The following is an 18,836-nucleotide window of genomic DNA, read 5'->3' on the forward strand; positions in this document are numbered from 1 at the left end:
GTCCCGTGTGTCACCTGTCTGGGGGGGGTAGTCCCGTGTGTCACCTGTCTGGGGGGGGTAGTCCCATGTGTCACCTGTCTGAGGGGGTAATCCCATGTGTCACCTGTCTGGGGGGGGGAGGTAGTCCCATGTCACCTGTCTGGGGGGGGTAGTCCTGTGTGTCACCTGTCTGGGGGGGGGTAGTCCCGTGTGTCACCTGTCTGGGGGGGGTAGTCCCATGTGTCACCTGTCTGGGGGGGTAGTCCCGTGTGTCACCTGTCTGGGGGGGTAGTCCCGTGTGTCACCTGTCTGGGGGGGTAGTCCCGTGTGTCACCTGTCTGGGGGGGTAGTCCCGTGTGTCACCTGTCTGGGGGGGTAGTCCCGTGTGTCACCTGTCTGGGGGGGTAGTCCCAGGTGTCACCTGTCTGGGGGGGTAGTCCCATGTGTCACCTGTCTGGTGGGGGGTAGTCCCGTGTGTCACCTGTCTGGGGGGGTAGTCCCGTGTGTCACCTGTCTGGGGGGGTAGTCCCATGTGTCACCTGTCTGGTGGGGGGTAGTCCCGTGTGTCACCTGTCTGGGGGGGTAGTCCCGTGTGTCACCTGTCTGGGGGGGGTTAATCCCATGTCACCTGTCTGGGGGGGTAGTCCCGTGTGTCACCTGTCTGGGGGGGGTAGTCCCATGTGTCACCTGTCTGGGGGGGGTAGTCCCATGTGTCACCTGTCTGGGGGGGTAGTCCCGTGTGTCACCTGTCTGGGGGGGTAGTCCCATGTGTCACCTGTCTGGTGGGGGGTAGTCCCGTGTGTCACCTGTCTGGGGGGGTAGTCCCGTGTGTCACCTGTCTGGGGGGGGTTAATCCCATGTCACCTGTCTGGGGGGGTAGTCCCGTGTGTCACCTGTCTGGGGGGGGTAGTCCCGTGTGTCACCTGTCTGGGGGGGTAGTCCCGTGTGTCACCTGTCTGGGGGGGTAGTCCCGTGTGTCACCTGTCTGGGGGGGTAGTCCCGTGTGTCACCTGTCTGGGGGGGGTAGTCCCGTGTGTCACCTGTCTGGGGGGGGTAGTCCCGTGTGTCACCTGTCTGGGGTAGTCCTGTGTGTCACCTGTCGGGGGGGTAGTCCCATGTGTCACCTGTCTGGGGTAGTCCTGTGTGTCACCTGTCTGGGGGGGTAGTCCCATGTGTCACCTGTCTGGGGGGGTAGTCCCATGTGTCACCTGTCTGGGGGGGTAGTCCCATGTGTCACCTGTCTGGGGGGGGTAGTCCCATGTGTCACCTGTCTGGGGGGGTAGTCCCGTGTGTCACCTGTCTGGGGGGGTAGTCCCATGTGTCACCTGTCTGGTGGGGGGTAGTCCCGTGTGTCACCTGTCTGGGGGGGTAGTCCCGTGTGTCACCTGTCTGGGGGGGGTTAATCCCATGTCACCTGTCTGGGGGGGTAGTCCCGTGTGTCACCTGTCTGGGGGGGGTAGTCCCGTGTGTCACCTGTCTGGGGGGGTAGTCCCGTGTGTCACCTGTCTGGGGGGGTAGTCCCGTGTGTCACCTGTCTGGGGGGGTAGTCCCGTGTGTCACCTGTCTGGGGGGGGGTAGTCCCGTGTGTCACCTGTCTGGGGGGGGTAGTCCCGTGTGTCACCTGTCTGGGGTAGTCCTGTGTGTCACCTGTCGGGGGGGTAGTCCCGTGTGTCACCTGTCTGGGGTAGTCCTGTGTGTCACCTGTCTGGGGGGGTAGTCCCGTGTGTCACCTGTCTGGGGGGAGTAGTCCCGTGTGTCACCTGTCTGGGGGGGTAGTCCCATGTGTCACCTGTCTGGGGGGGTAGTCCCATGTGTCACCTGTCTGGGGGGGGTAGTCTCGTGTGTCACTTGTCTGGGGGGTAGTCCCGTGTGTCACCTGTCTGAGGGGGTAATCCCATGTGTCACCTGTCTGGGGGGGGGGTAGTCCCATGTCACCTGTCTGGGGGGGAAGTCCCGTGTGTCACCTGTCTGGGGGGGTAGTCCCGTGTGTCACCTGTCTGGGGGGGGTAGTCCCATGTGTCACCTGTCTGGGGGGGTAGTCCCGTGTGTCACCTGTCTGGGGAGGGTAGTCCCATGTGTCACCTGTCTGGGGGGGTAGTCCCGTGTGTCACCTGTCTGGGGGGGGGTAGTCCCGTGTGTCACCTGTCTGGGGGGGGTAATCCCATGTCACCTGTCTGGGGGGGTAGTCCCATGTCACCTGTCTGGGGGGGGTAGTCCCGTGTGTCACCTGTCTGTGGGGGTAGTCCCGTGTGTCACCTGTCTGGGGGGGTAGTCCCGTGTGTCACCTGTCTGGGGGGGTAGTCCCGTGTGTCACCTGTCTGGGGGGGTAGTCCCGTGTGTCACCTGTCTGGGGGGGGGTAGTCCCGTGTGTCACCTGTCTGGGGGGGTAGTCCCGTGCGTCACCTGTCTGGGGGGGGGGTAGTCCCGTGCGTCACCTGTCTGGGGGGGTAGTCCCGTGTGTCACCTGTCTGGGGGGGTAGTCCCGTGTGTCACCTGTCTGGGGGGGTAGTCCCATGTGTCACCTGTCTGGGGGGGGTAGTCCCATGTGTCACCTGTCTGGGGGGGTAGTCCCGTGTGTCACCTGTCTGTGGGGGTAGTCCCGTGTGTCACCTGTCTGGGGGGGTAGTCCCATGTGTCACCTGTCTGGGGGGGTAGTCCCATGTGTCACCTGTCTGGGGGAGTAGTCCCGTGTGTCACCTGTCTGGGGGGGTAGTCCCGTGTGTCACCTGTCTGGGGGGGTAGTCCCGTGTGTCACCTGTTGGGGGGGTAGTCCCGTGTGTCACCTGTTGGGGGGGTAGTCCCGTGTGTCACCTGTCTGGGGGGGTAGTCCCATGTGTCACCTGTCTGGGGGGGTAGTCCCGTGTGTCACCTGTCTGGGGGGGTAGTCCCATGTGTCACCTGTCTGGTGGGGGGTAGTCCCGTGTGTCACCTGTCTGGGGGGGTAGTCCCGTGTGTCACCTGTCTGGGGGGGGTTAATCCCATGTCACCTGTCTGGGGGGGTAGTCCCGTGTGTCACCTGTCTGGGGGGGGTAGTCCCGTGTGTCACCTGTCTGGGGGGGTAGTCCCGTGTGTCACCTGTCTGGGGTAGTCCTGTGTGTCACCTGTCGGGGGGGTAGTCCCGTGTGTCACCTGTCTGGGGGGAGTAGTCCCGTGTGTCACCTGTCTGGGGGGAGTAGTCCCGTGTGTCACCTGTCTGGGGGGGTAGTCCCATGTGTCACCTGTCTGGGGGGGTAGTCCCATGTGTCACCTGTCTGGGGGGGTAGTCCCGTGTGTCACCTGTCTGGGGGGGGTAGTCTCGTGTGTCACTTGTCTGGGGGGTAGTCCCGTGTGTCACCTGTCTGAGGGGGTAATCCCATGTGTCACCTGTCTGGGGGGGGGTAGTCCCATGTCACCTGTCTGGGGGGGAAGTCCCGTGTGTCACCTGTCTGGGGGGGTAGTCCCGTGTGTCACCTGTCTGGGGGGGTAGTCCCGTGTGTCACCTGTCTGGGGAGGGTAGTCCCGTGTGTCACCTGTCTGGGGGGGGGTAGTCCCGTGTGTCACCTGTCTGGGGGGGGTAATCCCATGTCACCTGTCTGGGGGGGGTAGTCCCGTGTGTCACCTGTCTGGGGGGGTAGTCCCGTGTGTCACCTGTCTGGGGGGGTAGTCCCGTGTGTCACCTGTCTGGGGGGGTAGTCCCGTGTGTCACCTGTCTGGGGGGGTAGTCCCGTGTGTCACCTGTCTGGGGGGGTAGTCCCGTGTGTCACCTGTCTGGGGGGGGGTAGTCCCGTGTGTCACCTGTCTGGGGGGGTAGTCCCGTGCGTCACCTGTCTGGGGGGGGGGTAGTCCCGTGTGTCACCTGTCTGGGGGGGTAGTCCCGTGTGTCACCTGTCTGGGGGGGTAGTCCCGTGTGTCACCTGTCTGGGGGGGTAGTCCCGTGTGTCACCTGTCTGGGGGGGTAGTCCCATGTGTCACCTGTCTGGGGGGGGTAGTCCCATGTGTCACCTGTCTGGGGGGGTAGTCCCGTGTGTCACCTGTCTGGGGGGGTAGTCCCATGTGTCACCTGTCTGGGGGGGGTAGTCCCATGTGTCACCTGTCTGGGGGGGTAGTCCCGTGTGTCACCTGTCTGGGGGGGTAGTCCCATGTGTCACCTGTCTGGGGGGGGTAGTCCCATGTGTCACCTGTCTGGGGGGGTAGTCCCGTGTGTCACCTGTCTGGGGGGGTAGTCCCGTGTGTCACCTGTCTGTGGGGGTAGTCCCGTGTGTCACCTGTCTGGGGGGGTAGTCCCGTGTGTCACCTGTCTGGGGGGGTAGTCCCGTGTGTCACCTGTCTGGGGGGGTAGTCCCGTGTGTCACCTGTCTGGGGGGGTAGTCCCGTGTGTCACCTGTCTGGGGGGGTAGTCCCGTGTGTCACCTGTCTGGGGGGGTAGTCCCATGTGTCACCTGTCTGGGGGGGTAGTCCCGTGTGTCACCTGTCTGGGGGGGTAGTCCCGTGTGTCACCTGTCTGGGGGGGTAGTCCCGTGTGTCACCTGTCTGGGGGGGCTGAAGGCTGCTGTAGGTTGACTCTGGTGATGGGCTTTTCCTTTCAGTGGCACAGAACCCCGAGCACTCAGGAGACGGATGGCTTCCAGGTGAAGCGCCCCGGAGATGTCAGTGTCCGCTGTACATTACTGCTAATGCTGGACTACCAGGTAATCCTTCTGTCACTGCATGCCACTACTTCACCCCATGTGACCCCACATCACATACTATAGTACCTACCTGTGTACCCTTTCCTCAAACCCAAGGGTTACCCACTACTTGCTGTTCCGTGTTACTTTATCCCAAACGTCTTGACAAGTGCGATGGAAAGTACCTTTGCAGTTATCCGAAAACGGGGTCTGAAGAAGACCTGAAAAGCTAAATGTAAACCACACATGGCTTCCACCCATGAGTCCTCAGAGAGCTTATCTCAGTGAAAGCCAAGCTGCTCCCCTTAATGACAGGAATGCTTTGGACTGATTGGCACACAGCAAATGTGGGTTTAATATTATGAAAGGTTCTAGATGGAACTACAGTCCAGTCACCCCAACATCAAACGTTTGCAAGACGTCTGTGCCAAAAGTTCTGCATGTAATCGGCCAGGTTGGCTAGAAGTCCCTATACTCCCCTGTGATGTGGTGGGAAGTCAATCTGGTTCTCAACAAAAGAAAAAAACCAACAAGGAAGAAAAGCCGAACTTCCAGAGGTCACACCCGAAGACGTGAAGCTCCCCAAAATGTTTGCAGTGTTCCTGCCATGCTGGAGGAAACCTGAGAACCTGTGGAGGGGAGCCCCCGTTAAAGATTTTTGTTAGTGTTTCCTGTCAAATGTGGGTGGAGCTATGCTTTCAGGGGCTATCCGGAAAGATGATTGGGAAGATTTTTTACTTTCCTCCTAAAATCTATTTTTCCCTTGGAGTACAATGCAGGACGATACCCCTCTGTTATTGTGATTACTCCTATTGATTGGGAGTGGGAGGGGTTTATGGGGCTGTCCAATCAGGTGTCTTCTACTGTACTCCAAGAAAAGGATTTGACAAAAATCTGATTGTATTTAGAAACCTAACCTCAAGGTCCACCACTTATATATTAGATTATGAATCTCTTCACAACTCCGGGTGTCCTTTCTTTTCATTTACCTCCATTTAAAGATTTGTATGTATGAAGCCGTGTCCAGATAGGTGACACAGACCATTAGACCATGTTGGGTATAATTCATACAATTTGCTATTGTATACAGTCCTTTAACTTCCCCTTCAATATCTTCCCTTTTATAGACAATTCTCTTATCAGTCTATAGTGAACTAGGAAAGACCCCAATCCTCCTTTTTAGGGTGCCAATGCAGAGATTCTCCAAAGCCTAGAAAAAATAGCTTAGACATAAGTGACCTCAGCTCTTTGAGGACTCGTGGATGGAAACTTTAGATGAAAGTGATCTCAGCTCTTTGAGGACTCGTGGATGGAAACATTTGATGAAAGTGATCTCAGCTCTTTGAGGACTTGTGGATGGAAACATTAGATGAAAGTGATCTCAGCTCTTTGAGGACTCGTGGATGGAAACATTAGATGAAAGTGACCTCAGCTCTTTGAGGACTTGTGGATGGAAACATTTGATGAAAGTGACCTCAGCTCTTTGAGAACTCGTGGATGGAAACATTTGATGAAAGTGACCTCAGCTCTTTGAGAACTCGTGGATGGAAACATTTAATAAAGGTGTTTTCTTCACATTTAACTGTTTGTGGAGCTGTTGTAATTATGTCATTGCTAAAAAAAAAAAATGTAGAAACTTCCTCCTAGTATCTTGCCACACTTTGAAAATGTATAATTGGAAGACACAGACGAAGCACAGGGAATCTGTATAATATGGATTTGGTTCACATTTCGTGTCCTCAACTACTTTTCCCAGTCCAGAATGTGGCTGCATTTTATCTTCTACCTTCAGTGTGTCTTCTGTCTACTGACCAGAGTGGTGGCCTCATCTACTGGTTAACTTCATGTCTCCTCCTCCTCCTCACAGCCACCGCAGTTTAAGCTGGACCCTCGTCTCGCCCGTCTGCTGGGAATCCACACTCAGACACGAGCCATCATTATCCAGGCCCTCTGGCAATATATCAAGACCAATAAACTCCAGGACTGTCATGACAAGGAATATATCACCGGGGACAAATATTTCCAGCAGGTCAGTCCCTTCTCATCCTTCCCCATACACTGCACCCCCGACACCGATCGCACCCCCGACACCGATCGCACCCACTACACCGATCGCACCCCTGACACCGATCGCACCCCTGACACCGATCGCACCCACTACACCGATCGCACCCCTGACACCGATCGCACCCCCGACACCGATCGCACCCACTACACCGATCGCACCCCTGACACCGATCGCACCCCTGACACCGATCGCACCCACTACACCGATCGCACCCCTGACACCGATCGCACCCCCGACACCGATCGCACCCACTACACCGATCGCACCCCCGACACCGATCGCACCCACTACACCGATCGCACCCCTGACACCGATCGCACCCCTGACACCGATCGCACCCACTACACCGATCGCACCCCTGACACCGATCGCACCCCCGACACCGATCGCACCCACTACACCGATCGCACCCCTGACACCGATCGCACCCCCGACACCGATCGCTCCCCCGACACCGATCGCACCTCCAACACCAATCACACCGTTCTCATCCTTCCCCATACACTGCACCCCCGACACCGATCGCACCCACTACACCGATCGCACCCCCGACACCGATCGCACCCACTACACCGATCGCACCCCCGACACCAATCACACTGATCGCACCCCCGACACTGATCACACCGTTCTCATCCTTCCCCATACATTTCACCCCCGACACCGATCGCACCCACTACACCGATCACAGCTCACACCCCCTACACCGCACACCCCTGACACCGATCACAGCGCACACCCCCGACACCGATCACAGCGCACACCCCCGACACCGATCACAGCTCACACCCCCGACACCGATCACACCCCCTACACCGCACACCCCTGACACCAATCACACCGCACACCCCCGACACCGATCACAGCGCACACCCCCGACACCGATCACACCCCCTACACCGCACACCCCTGACACCAATCACACCGCACACCCCCGACACCGATCACAGCGCACACCCCCGACACCGATCACACCCCCTACACCAATCACACCGCACACCCCTGACACCAATCGCACCCCCTACACCGATAACATCATAGAAAAATTTTTTTTTTTTTTAGTAAATACATTTTTTTTGACAGTTACAGATTTTTCTCTTCTCTTTTCTATATTTTTGCAGATATTTGACTGTCCACGACTGAAGTTCTCTGAGATTCCCCAAAGACTGACAAACTTGCTCCTTCCTCCGGACCCCATAGTTATCAATCATGTGATCAGGTGAGTTTCCTCCATGTTGGGCTTCCTTCTCTTACATAGTTACATACATATTGAAGAAATGGATTCTGGAGAGCCGCACTCCGATAAAAACCTTTATTGTAATGAATACATTCATGTGACAACAGAAGCAGGACAAACATCTGACGCGTTTCACATCATTGTTGCTTCGTCATAGTTACATAGTAGGTGAGGTTGAAAAAAGACACAAGTCCAACCTATGTGTGTGATTATGTGTCAGTATTACATTATATATCTCTGTATGTTGTGGTCGTTCAGGTGATTATCTAATAGTTTCTTGGAACGATCGATGCCCCCCGCTGAGACCACCGCCATTTTGTTAGCAGCAGTATGGGTATAGTCGTACATTAGACCTTTTGCAAATCTGGAGAAGAACTAGGCAGGGATGTCCTCTGTCGCCACTCCTCTTTGCTATTGAGACATTGGCAATAGCTATTAGATCCAACCCCAATATCCACGGTATTGAAAGTGGTGGCAAAATGCATAAATGTGGCCTATTTTCTGATGGCATGCTGCTATTCATATCGGATCCTATCGCGACCTTACCCAATTTATTTGTTCCAACTTCTGAACCATTTCTGGATTAAATCAACTAAATTCGGAGGCTCTAAATATAAATCTCCCGGATGTAGACTCTATACGGCCCTTCTTCTCATTGTGGTGCTCCCGTGTCTTAAACTGACTTCTTTGCTACATTGTATCGGGCGAATTACACTCCTCTTTATGACTCCACAGAACGAGACCTAAAAAATTTGGCAAACCCGCGTTATTTCCTGGATGGGTAGAATAGCGGCTGTTAAAATGAAGGTTCTTTTAGGTCCCTTCAGATTCCAGTTCCTCCTGGTTTCTTCCGGAAGTTACAGTCCCTGATCTATAAATTTATTTGGAACAAGGGAGGGTATCGGGTGGCCTGCTCTACCCAGTATAGGTCTAAATGGTGAGGTGGGCCGGGAGTTCTGCATTTCCTGCGATACTATAGAGCGACACAATTGGTCCAGTTATACCAAATTTTTTATGAAAGATATAGACCTGACTGAGTCCACCTGGAGGCCCCACCATTCCCTTAGATCTCCTTATGTGGCTCCCTGAGAAGGAGCGCCGGGCGGTGTTGAGCCCCTCTTTATCCCACTCCTTGCGTTTGTGGGACACAGCATGTAAATTGTATCCCCTAAAATCCATTCACCTTTGGCTCCACTTTTCAACAATCCTCATTTCATCCCAGGCCAACAGAGTACCCAATTCACCTGGTGGGTTAACAAGGGTCTTTACAGAATTGCTCACTTCATAGATCATAAGGGGATAAGACAGCCCAACTACTTTCAGGAAACTTTAGAAATGCCCCCTACGGAGACATATCGTCTATGCCAAATTATACACTTCCTACGAACCTTAATGAGAGATGAGATGGATATTACCACTAGGACCCTGCTTGAGAATAGATGTGTGAGAGGTCCAGAATCACAGGGGGGATTACGGAATTATATACCATGTTTAACAATCAGGGTAACAAACCCTCCTACCAAACAGCATGAGAGGCGGACCTAGGGGAGATAGGAGATAGTTGAGGAGGAGGTGTGGACGAAATGGTCGACCATGGTGCACAAAGGCATTCTCAACACCTCATTGGTGGAGGTGAACTATTGGTACTTTGTTCCTACAAGGCTAGCAAAATTATACCCTGGTACTTCACCCCTTTGCTTTTGGGGATGTGGACAGGAAGGAGATATGTATCATGTCTGGTGGTCTTGCCCGAAGGTCCAACGTTTCTGGATTAGGATGTTCAACCTAATCTACTCTACTGGACAAAATATACCTAGAAGGGCCAAAACGGGGTTGTTTAGTGATCTCCCGGAGGAGATCCCCAGACATCTGCGATCTCCCATATTCTTCATTCTTTTAGCGACTAAAATAACTTGCGCGTGCATGGAAATCGCCTGTAATCAATATTGAACTGGTGAAACACAAGATATCATGGATCAATGAAAAACTGACTAGTATTCGACAACATAAGCAAACTAGGTTTGAAAAAGTGTGGAACCCATGGAATGCTTATATTCAGGCTCCTTGAGGGCGTGGCTATTTCATGAGGGGAACCTGGGGTGAAGGGACCCACCCAACCCTACTCTTTTCTGATTCTTTCCCCATCCCCCCTTTAAAACTTTTCTTTTTCTTCTTTATTTTTTCATTTTCTTGCTATTGGCTCGGCAATGCCATGTGGCAAATTTTTGGTAGGATGCTGCCAGGGGACAGTAAAGTCTCCCCAAATACTCTATATTCTTGATTATTATGTTTTAGTGATGTTTACCGGGTCAGGGACTCTGATCTTATTGGATAACGCATCCTTGTAACTATTTCATGACGATTGTTTGAACGTAAGCGTCTTTATGATGACTTAAATTTGTAATAAAAAACATTGAAACTAAAAAGAATTTCTTGGGATTTTTTTGCTCTCCTCCGCTATGTGTCTTTCATGTTCTATCTTAGCCATCCTAATTGCACCCTTACATTTCTTATTGCATTCTTTATAAAGTCTGAATGCTGATGATGATCCCTCAACCGTGTATTTTTTGAAGGCCTTCTCCTTTGCTTTTATATGCATTTTTACATTGGAGTTAAGCCATCCAGGATTTTTGTTCGCTCTTTTAAATGTATTACCCAATGGGATACATTGGCTAATGCCCTTATTTAATATGCTCTTAAAGCAAACCCATCTCTCCTCCGTATTCTTTGTTCCTAATATTTTATCCCAATTTATGCCTTTTAGCAAGGTTTGTAGTTTAGGGAAGTTGGCTCTTTTGAAATTCAGTGTCTTTGTATTCCCTTCATGTTTCCTATTTGTGTGATTTATACTGAAACTAATTGACCTGTGATCGCTGTTACCTAAATTGCCCCGTATTTCCACATCTGTTATCAGGTCTGTATTGTTGGTAATCAGTAGATCCAGTAATGTTTTATTTCTAGTTGGTGCGTCTACCATCTGACCCATAAAATTGTCCTGCAAGACATTAAGGAACTGGCGAGCCTTAAATGAATGCGCGGTTCCCTCCACCCAGTCTATGTCTGGATAATTAAAATCCACCATTATGATAACACTTCCCATCCTTGCTGCTAATCCAATTTGTGATAGGAGATCCGTCTCCACTTCCTCCCTCAGGTTAGGGGGCCTATAGCATACTCCCAGTATTATTTTCCCCTTAGCTTCATCCCTTTGGAGCTCTACCCATAAGGATTCCACCTCCTCCCTAGCTCCCTCAGTGATGTCATCTCTCACATTCACTTGTACATTATTCTTGATATATAGGCATACCCCTCCCCCTTTTTTACCCTCTCTATCCTTGCAGTATAGGGTATACCCTTGAATGTTTGCCAGCCAATCATGAGAGCTGTTGAACCAAGTCTCTGAAATTCCCACAAAATCCAAATCCTCCTTGTACAACAGTATCTCTAGTTCTAGAAAAAGTGGATTGCGCTAACTTTTGTGTATAATAACCACCATAAAGTGTGCAAATTGTGCAAAGTAAAAAATATTTCTATATTGATCCTATAATGAAGTGTTTTTCTCTGCCATCTATATTGGTATATTGATATTTTTCTCTTATTTTGGCTTTATATCAAAAAACGTATCCTTCCCATCTATTATTTCTGATCAAAATGTATCTAGGTGAAATATCTTATTGTGTTACCAATCACTGTATAAAGTGCTAGTGCTAACAAAATATGGGGGGACCCACATGATTGCAGCAAACTAGATTGATGGGTTATTAAATCTGAGTTTTGCGCCGGTAACACATCTTGTTGGACAAGTATCTCTAGTTCACCCATCTTGTCCGCCAGGCTCCTGGCATTGGTGAACATGCCACGTAGTTTAGACCGGTCACATATTATCCTCGTATTGGGTGTTCCGAGTTTGCAACTAGGACTTGTTACTATACTCATCTTGGGTGTATGTGCTTCGGTCAAACTACCACTAATGCCCCCAATACTACCCTCTGGAATATGATCTGCGCTGGTTATCTCTGTCTCTGGACCCATCGCTTAGTTTAAAAACCCCTCTAACTTTTTGGCCATCTTCATTCCCAGCAGATCTGCACCCTCCTCATTTAGGTGCAGTCCGTCCCTTCTATAGTACCGGTTACCGACTGAGAAGTCGGCCCAGTCCTCCAGGAACCCAAACCCCTCCTTACTACACCAGCTCTTCAGCCACTTGTTTACTTCCCTAATCTCCCTCTGCCTCTCTGGTGTGGCTTGATGTACCGGTAGTATTCCTGAGAATTTGCCATTTGCCTCTGACTTTGTCATTGGTGCCAACGTGCACCATGACAGCCGGGTCTTCCCCAGCCCCTCCCAGTAATCTGTCCACAAGATCCGTGATGTGCCGAACCCGAGCGCCCGGTAGACAACATACAGTTGGGCGCTTCAGGTCTTTGTTACAGATTGCCCTCTCTGTCCTTCTAAGAATTGAGTCCCCTACCTGTTCAATAACTGTAAGAGGACTGAAAATCCTGGAGGTGAGACACCAACAACCCCTCCCCCAGCTACATGGCCCAGGACCACACTGTCATGTAGTGCTATATGGTGTTGGGGAGGAGATCTCCGGGGAAAGCTGTATGTTGGCCTATAGAAGTTGGTTATGTTTCCATGGGGTTCCTTGCCTCATAGTCCTCTCTGTTACTGATTTGGAGGGTTTTTTCTAAACTCTGTCCTCCTCCTCAGGTGTCCTTAGTTTTGGTCTGATGTGTAGACCTCTATAATGAATGTGTTAACTACCAGAAATGTTCTCCTACATTAAACCTTTCATCCAACCTCCCCATTCATACGTTGGTTATTTGATGTAAAGGAAAGTCCAAGATGTTTTTTCACTAATGGGTGTTGTGGAAAAATTCCTTTATGCTTAAAAGCCCGTTTGTATCAAGCTCAGTTGTTTGTTGTGTGTTTAATTCTTCATGGTCGGCGTCTCTGCTGGGCATTGCAGGATTAGATCCTTTGTGTTATCTTAGAAAGTTGGGGGGTAGGTCTGTAGATCTCAGGACACTTTCCCAGATATCTGTCATATGTTGTTGATGATGTCTGTGCAGTGTGGATCCCACCGACCAAAAGAAGACTGCATGCTATGACATCGATGTGGAGGTAGAGGATCCTCTGAAGGGCCAGATGAGCAGTTTTCTGCTGTCCACAGCAAACCAACAGGAGATCTCAGCACTGGACAACAAGGTAGGGCTGCTGGGATGAGCTGGAGACCCTAGTATAGAGAATTGGATGACCCTTGGGGCACTTTGCCTCTCACGGACACCAACAATGGGTGTAATTCCTGCTACTGACATCAACAGAGGGGCACTATTTCTCCCACTGACACCAAGGATGGGAAATTGACTACCCCCTATACCAAAGACGCATTGTTTACTCCCACTGACGCAAGGACAACTTCTACTCCCAATGGCAACAGTCTGCTCCCCTAAAGTTTAAAGGACCGTAAACTGGCCCCTTGTTCAGAAAGCTTGGAGACCCATAGAGGAATAACCAATAAGATTCTGACAGAGGGTTCAACCCTTCCAAATCCTCCCAGCCCCACTACTTTCAAACCACTTCTAACCCCTCCCAACACTTCACAAACCCTCCCAACCCCAACATTTCCTAACCCGGACACATTCCAAACCTGACACTTCCCAACTCCAACACTTCCAAACTATCCCAACCCCAATATATCCAACCTCCTCCCAACCCCAACACTTCCCAACTTTAACACTTACAAACCATCCCAACCCCAACACTTCCTAACCACTCCTAACACTTCACAAACCCTCCCAACCCAAACACTTCCTGAAATCTCCTAACTCTGACACATTCCAAACCCAACACTTCCAAACTATCCCAATTCCTCCCAACCCCTCTCAAACCAACACTTCCCAACCTTTCCCAACTCCAACATTTCCAAACTGTCCTAACTCCAACACTTCCCAACTCAAATGCTTCCAAACCATCCCAACCCCAACAATTCCAAACTGTCCCCAACACTTCCCAACTCCACCACTTCCAAACCTTCCCAACACTTCCCAACCCTTCCTAACACCAACACTTCCAAACCGTCCCAACACTTTCCAACTCCTCGCAACACTTCCCAACCCTTCCCAACTCAAACACTTCCAAACCACCCCAACCTTAACGTTTCCAAACTGTCCCAACACTTCCCAACTCCTTCCAAACCATGCCAACTCCAACACTTCCCAACTCCTCCCGGCCCCAACACTTCCCAATTCCTCTCAACCCCAACACTTCCTAACCCCTCCCAATGCTTCCTAACTCTGTTACTTCTATTAGTTCCTCCTTTGGGGAGATTTACTCATACTTCCTGTATTGTTTTATGCCCATCAAATAAACAGGAAGTGAGGAACAGTCTCCCAAATGGGGACACAGAAAACAATAAAAAGTTGACTGAGGTTCTAACCCTTCCTCTCCTTTTCCCAAACCATCCATAGCCTCTTGTGGGTTTAACCAACCATTGTTTGCATATTCGTTTTTCCTAGTCTGTGTAATAGGGGGCATGGCAGGGGGTGTTGTCCTTTGTCTGCATACATTGTGCTGAAAGGTGTCCCTCCTCCCCATCTCTGAAAGTTGGGAATTATGGAGGTGGAACATTCACTAGACGCCATCATGGTCCTGGTGTGTCCTCAGGGATGATATGCGTTTCCACCAGCTGAAATATCATTGGACTCGTGATGATTCTAATCTGATTTCTTCATCTCTAGATCCATGAAACCATTGAATCCATCAACCAACTGAAAATTCAGCGAGATTTCATGTTAAGCTTTTCTAGAGATCCAAAAGGATATATCCAAGATTGGCTTCTGTCCCAGAGCCGAGACCTCAAAGTAAGAGAACAAAGTGTTGTCCACCTGACCTCCATTATGACTGCTCCACCTATCACAATGTGTGACCCCCGCGTATCACAATGTTTAACCCCACTTCCTCTATTTTCTTTTTAGATCATGACTGATGTCGTGGGGAATCCAGAACAGGAACGGAGAGCCGACTTCTACCAGGAACCCTGGTCACAGGAGGCGGTCAGCCGCTACTTCTACTGTAAGGTGAGATGTCCTAATCCTATGGTGGCCTTCTATGTGCAGGAGAATCTAAATTTTGTCCAAAATGTCACTATCAGGAAGTCTATTCCAAGAGACAAACCAAGGAGATTGGAAAGCATCTGCACATACTGGCCCCTCACTGCTGTCTGAGCACGGTCCATATCCATCGCATTACAATAGCAGGAATCAAAATGTCCATTAGAGCTTGTGTACCTATAGAGGAAGTTCATCAGGGCCATCTCCATGTAGCTTGTGTACCTATAGAGGAAGTTCATCAGGGCCATCTCCATGTAGCTTGTGTACCTATAGGGGAAGTTCATCAGGGCCATCTCCATGTAGTTTGTGTACCTATAGGGGAAGTTCATCAGGGCCATCTCCATGTAGCTTGTGTACCTATAGAGGAAGTTCATCAGGGCCATCTCCATGTAGCTTGTGTACCTATAGGGGAAGTTCATCAGGGCCATCTCCATGTAGCTTGTGTACCTATAGGGGAAGTTCATCAGGGCCATCTCCATGTAGCTTGTGTACCTATAGGGGAAGTTCATCAGGGCCATCTCCATGTAGCTTGTGTACCTATAGAGGAAGTTCATCAGGGCCATCTCCATGTAGCTTGTGTACCTATAGGGGAAGTTCATCAGGGCCATCTCCATGTAGCTTGTGTACCTATAGAGGAAGTTCATCAGGGCCATCTCCATGTAGCTTGTGTACCTATAGGGGAAGTTCATCAGGGCCATCTCCATGTAGCTTGTGTACCTATAGGGGAAGTTCATCAGGGCCATCTCCATGTAGCTTGTGTACCTATAGGGGAAGTTCATCAGGGCCATCTCCATGTAGCTTGTGTACCTATAGAGGAAGTTCATCAGGGCCATCTCCATGTAGCTTGTGTACCTATAGGGGAAGTTCATCAGGGCCATCTCCATGTAGCTTGTGTACCTATAGAGGAAGTTTAGCATGGAGTCTCCATATAATGTTTACTGCGCTATAGATAAAAGAAGGGTTCTAAGATCTCATGATTTTTTGTTATATATCTTACACATCGATAGTTCTCAAAACTTCTCCTCCCCAAAACACCACTCAGTTTAGGGCTGGACAGTGACCCCAAACTTGTTAGCATGGAATCTATAGGCTGTTTGGTAGGTTTCCAGGGAAGGACTCACCCTACTGTCATCTCTTTCAGATCCAGCAGAGAAGACAAGAATTGGAGCAATCTCTGGGGGTTCGAAATACATAATTCCAGAACCGCTTGTCTCAGTATTGGAGTCCTTTATGGCCCTCACTCCTGACCAATCCACAAAGGACAAGTACCACCGACTTCCCGATGTCGCCTCGTCCCGGGCTCTCTGCATGCCTCTCTCTCCTCTCTTTCCAACACTTTACTCCCAAGAGACATTCTTACCGATACAATGCTTGAGCTGCCTGAGAAGTGCCAATCCATGTTCTAGAAGTATTACTGACCATTGTGTAAAGTGTCTGTAATCTCCAAATCGAACCCACAATGCATCTGGACTAAGCCAGAGCTGCAAGGACGAGGAAGGGACCTTTCCGTTCAGGGTCCTCCGGGCAGAATACCTCCTCCAGGCGGGATACCCCCTCCGGGCAAAATACCTCCTCCAGGCGGGATACCCCCTCCGGGCAGAAGACCTCCTCCAGGCGGGATACCCTTTTCAGTATTATTTTTTTTTAGTATACAGGGACAGCAGCTTCATGTCTCCCCCACAGAGCTGACCGAGAAATGAAGGGACTCACGTCACGTTTTTCTACATCAGAAGAGATTTCCGTTTTTACTTTTGTATAAAAAATACAATTTGCTTTATAGAAGAATTTCTTTCCACTCCCGAAATCTGGCCGGAAGATTTCCCAAATAATCCCCTCCCCCTGATTACCGGGACGAGATTCCGAGAACCAGGCAGCTTAGAGGAACCAATCACCAAGAGGGACAATCCCCGGGACATGTTCTGATATATGAAGACGATCGCTCTGCTAGTCAACATTCCTGAGTCAACGCTCAATCTGTTTATAATTGCCCAAAGATATGATCCAAAAAGCTCTGCCACAAGTCACCCCTCCCCCACCAGCATAAAGACCCAAATGATGCAATCCAGACCCAAAAAGCTCCGCCCAAGCCACCCCCTCCCCCACTGAACACAAACCCTAATAATAAAGATGCAATCCAAACCCAAAACGCTCCACCCGAGTCACCCCTCCCCCACCAGCATAAAGACCCAAATGATGCAATACCCCCCCCCCCCCGCCCTAGTGGGCGAGCTTATTCCATGTCTCTCTGGGTTTCCCGGCCATGTGGGTGAGTGGTCAGCACAGGGTGGGTTAGTGGGGCTGTTAGTTAGTACTGTGCAGATAGATAGGACTGTGGTTACCGGTGTAGCTGCTATGTGTGTAGAGTCACTAAGTGACATTGAAATAAATTCATTTCTACCAACGTGTCCGACTCCATTGTATGAGAGATGGGGCGGGATTTCTGTATAGGCCATGTAGGCAGCAGCCTAGGGAGACACGGCCACCTGCACATCACCATAAACTGACTGGGAAAGTTCCATTCCAGGCCTAGTGACACAGAGCGGCCGCTTTCAGCTTCATCCTCTTGGATAGTAAAGTTAGCCGATGGAGGTAAGAAGGGGCAGCATGGGACACTCGGCCTGGAAGGGAAGGAATAATAAATCATTGATCAAAGGAAATGTCAGTCTGAGAGTTGAATATCAAACCCTGAGCCCCCCTGGTCTGTGGTGTCTTTCCTGAGCACAAGAGGTTCAGCATGAGTAGTTCAGGGCCATTGGGTTATACTGCCGCCTTCCAGAAGCCGGATCAATGGCTCTTGGGTGCCATTTTTGTTGGAGGTGTCCTCGGAGAATGGACTTCTTCTCTCCGGAAACAAACCTGATCCTTACTTCCTTCTCCTTTTTAGTTCCATAAAGATTTATTGAAAAATATAAAAGGTGAGTTCACATATTATCATAAATATGAGCAAACGGTGAGAATCAGACCAGAATCTGAGACATCAGAGCCGGCATATGAGAGTTCATCATCACCCCCATCATCATCTTCACCACCACCATCATCATTATTATCATCACCACCATCATTATCTTCATCATCACCATCATCATTATCATCACCACCATCATTATCTTCATCATCACCATCATCATTATCTTCATCACCCCCATCATCATCTTCACCACCACCATCATCATTATTATCATCACCACCATCATTATCTTCATCATCACCATCATCATTATCATCACCACCATCATTATCTTCATCATCACCATCATCATTATCTTCATCACCACCATCATCATCATTATCTTCATCACCATCATCATTATCTTCATCACCACCATCATCATCTTCACCACCACCATCATCATTATCATCACCACCATCATTATCTTCATCATCACCATCATCATTATCTTCATCACCACCATCATCATCATTATCTTCATCACCATCATCATTATCTTCATCACCACCATCATCATCTTCACCACCACCATCATCATTATCATCACCACCATCATTATCTTCATCATCACCATCATCATTATCTTCATCACCACCATCATCATTATCTTCATCATCACCATCATCATTATCATCACCACCATCATTATCTTCATCATCACCATCATCATTATCTTCATCACCACCATCATCATCATTATCTTCATCACCATCATTATTATCATCATCACCACCATCATCATCTTCACCACCACCATCATCATTATCATCACCACCATCATTATCTTCATCATCACCATCATCATTATCTTCATCACCACCATCATCATCATTATCATCAC

General features: G+C 50.2%; 1 protein-coding gene across 5 annotated transcripts in view; it reads left to right on the forward strand.

The window, feature by feature from the left end:
• SMARCD3 (SWI/SNF related BAF chromatin remodeling complex subunit D3) overlaps positions 1–17,446 on the forward strand; it is a 30,261-nt gene extending 12,815 nt beyond the window's left edge. For all 5 annotated transcript variants that reach the window (XM_073632605.1, XM_073632607.1, XM_073632608.1 and 2 more), the window contains 7 exons: positions 4,545–4,646; positions 6,493–6,654; positions 7,815–7,912; positions 13,006–13,141; positions 14,674–14,796; positions 14,911–15,012; positions 16,187–17,446. In XM_073632605.1, coding sequence (XP_073488706.1) covers positions 4,545–4,646; positions 6,493–6,654; positions 7,815–7,912; positions 13,006–13,141; positions 14,674–14,796; positions 14,911–15,012; positions 16,187–16,240 — 777 coding nt within the window. In that variant the 3' untranslated portion in view covers positions 16,241–17,446. The remainder of the gene's footprint in view (positions 1–4,544; positions 4,647–6,492; positions 6,655–7,814; positions 7,913–13,005; positions 13,142–14,673; positions 14,797–14,910; positions 15,013–16,186) is intronic.
• The last annotated feature ends 1,390 nt before the right edge of the window (positions 17,447–18,836 follow it).

This window comes from Aquarana catesbeiana, linkage group LG05 (assembly GCF_042186555.1).
Source record: "Aquarana catesbeiana isolate 2022-GZ linkage group LG05, ASM4218655v1, whole genome shotgun sequence".
Classification (NCBI taxonomy): domain Eukaryota; kingdom Metazoa; phylum Chordata; class Amphibia; order Anura; family Ranidae; genus Aquarana; species Aquarana catesbeiana.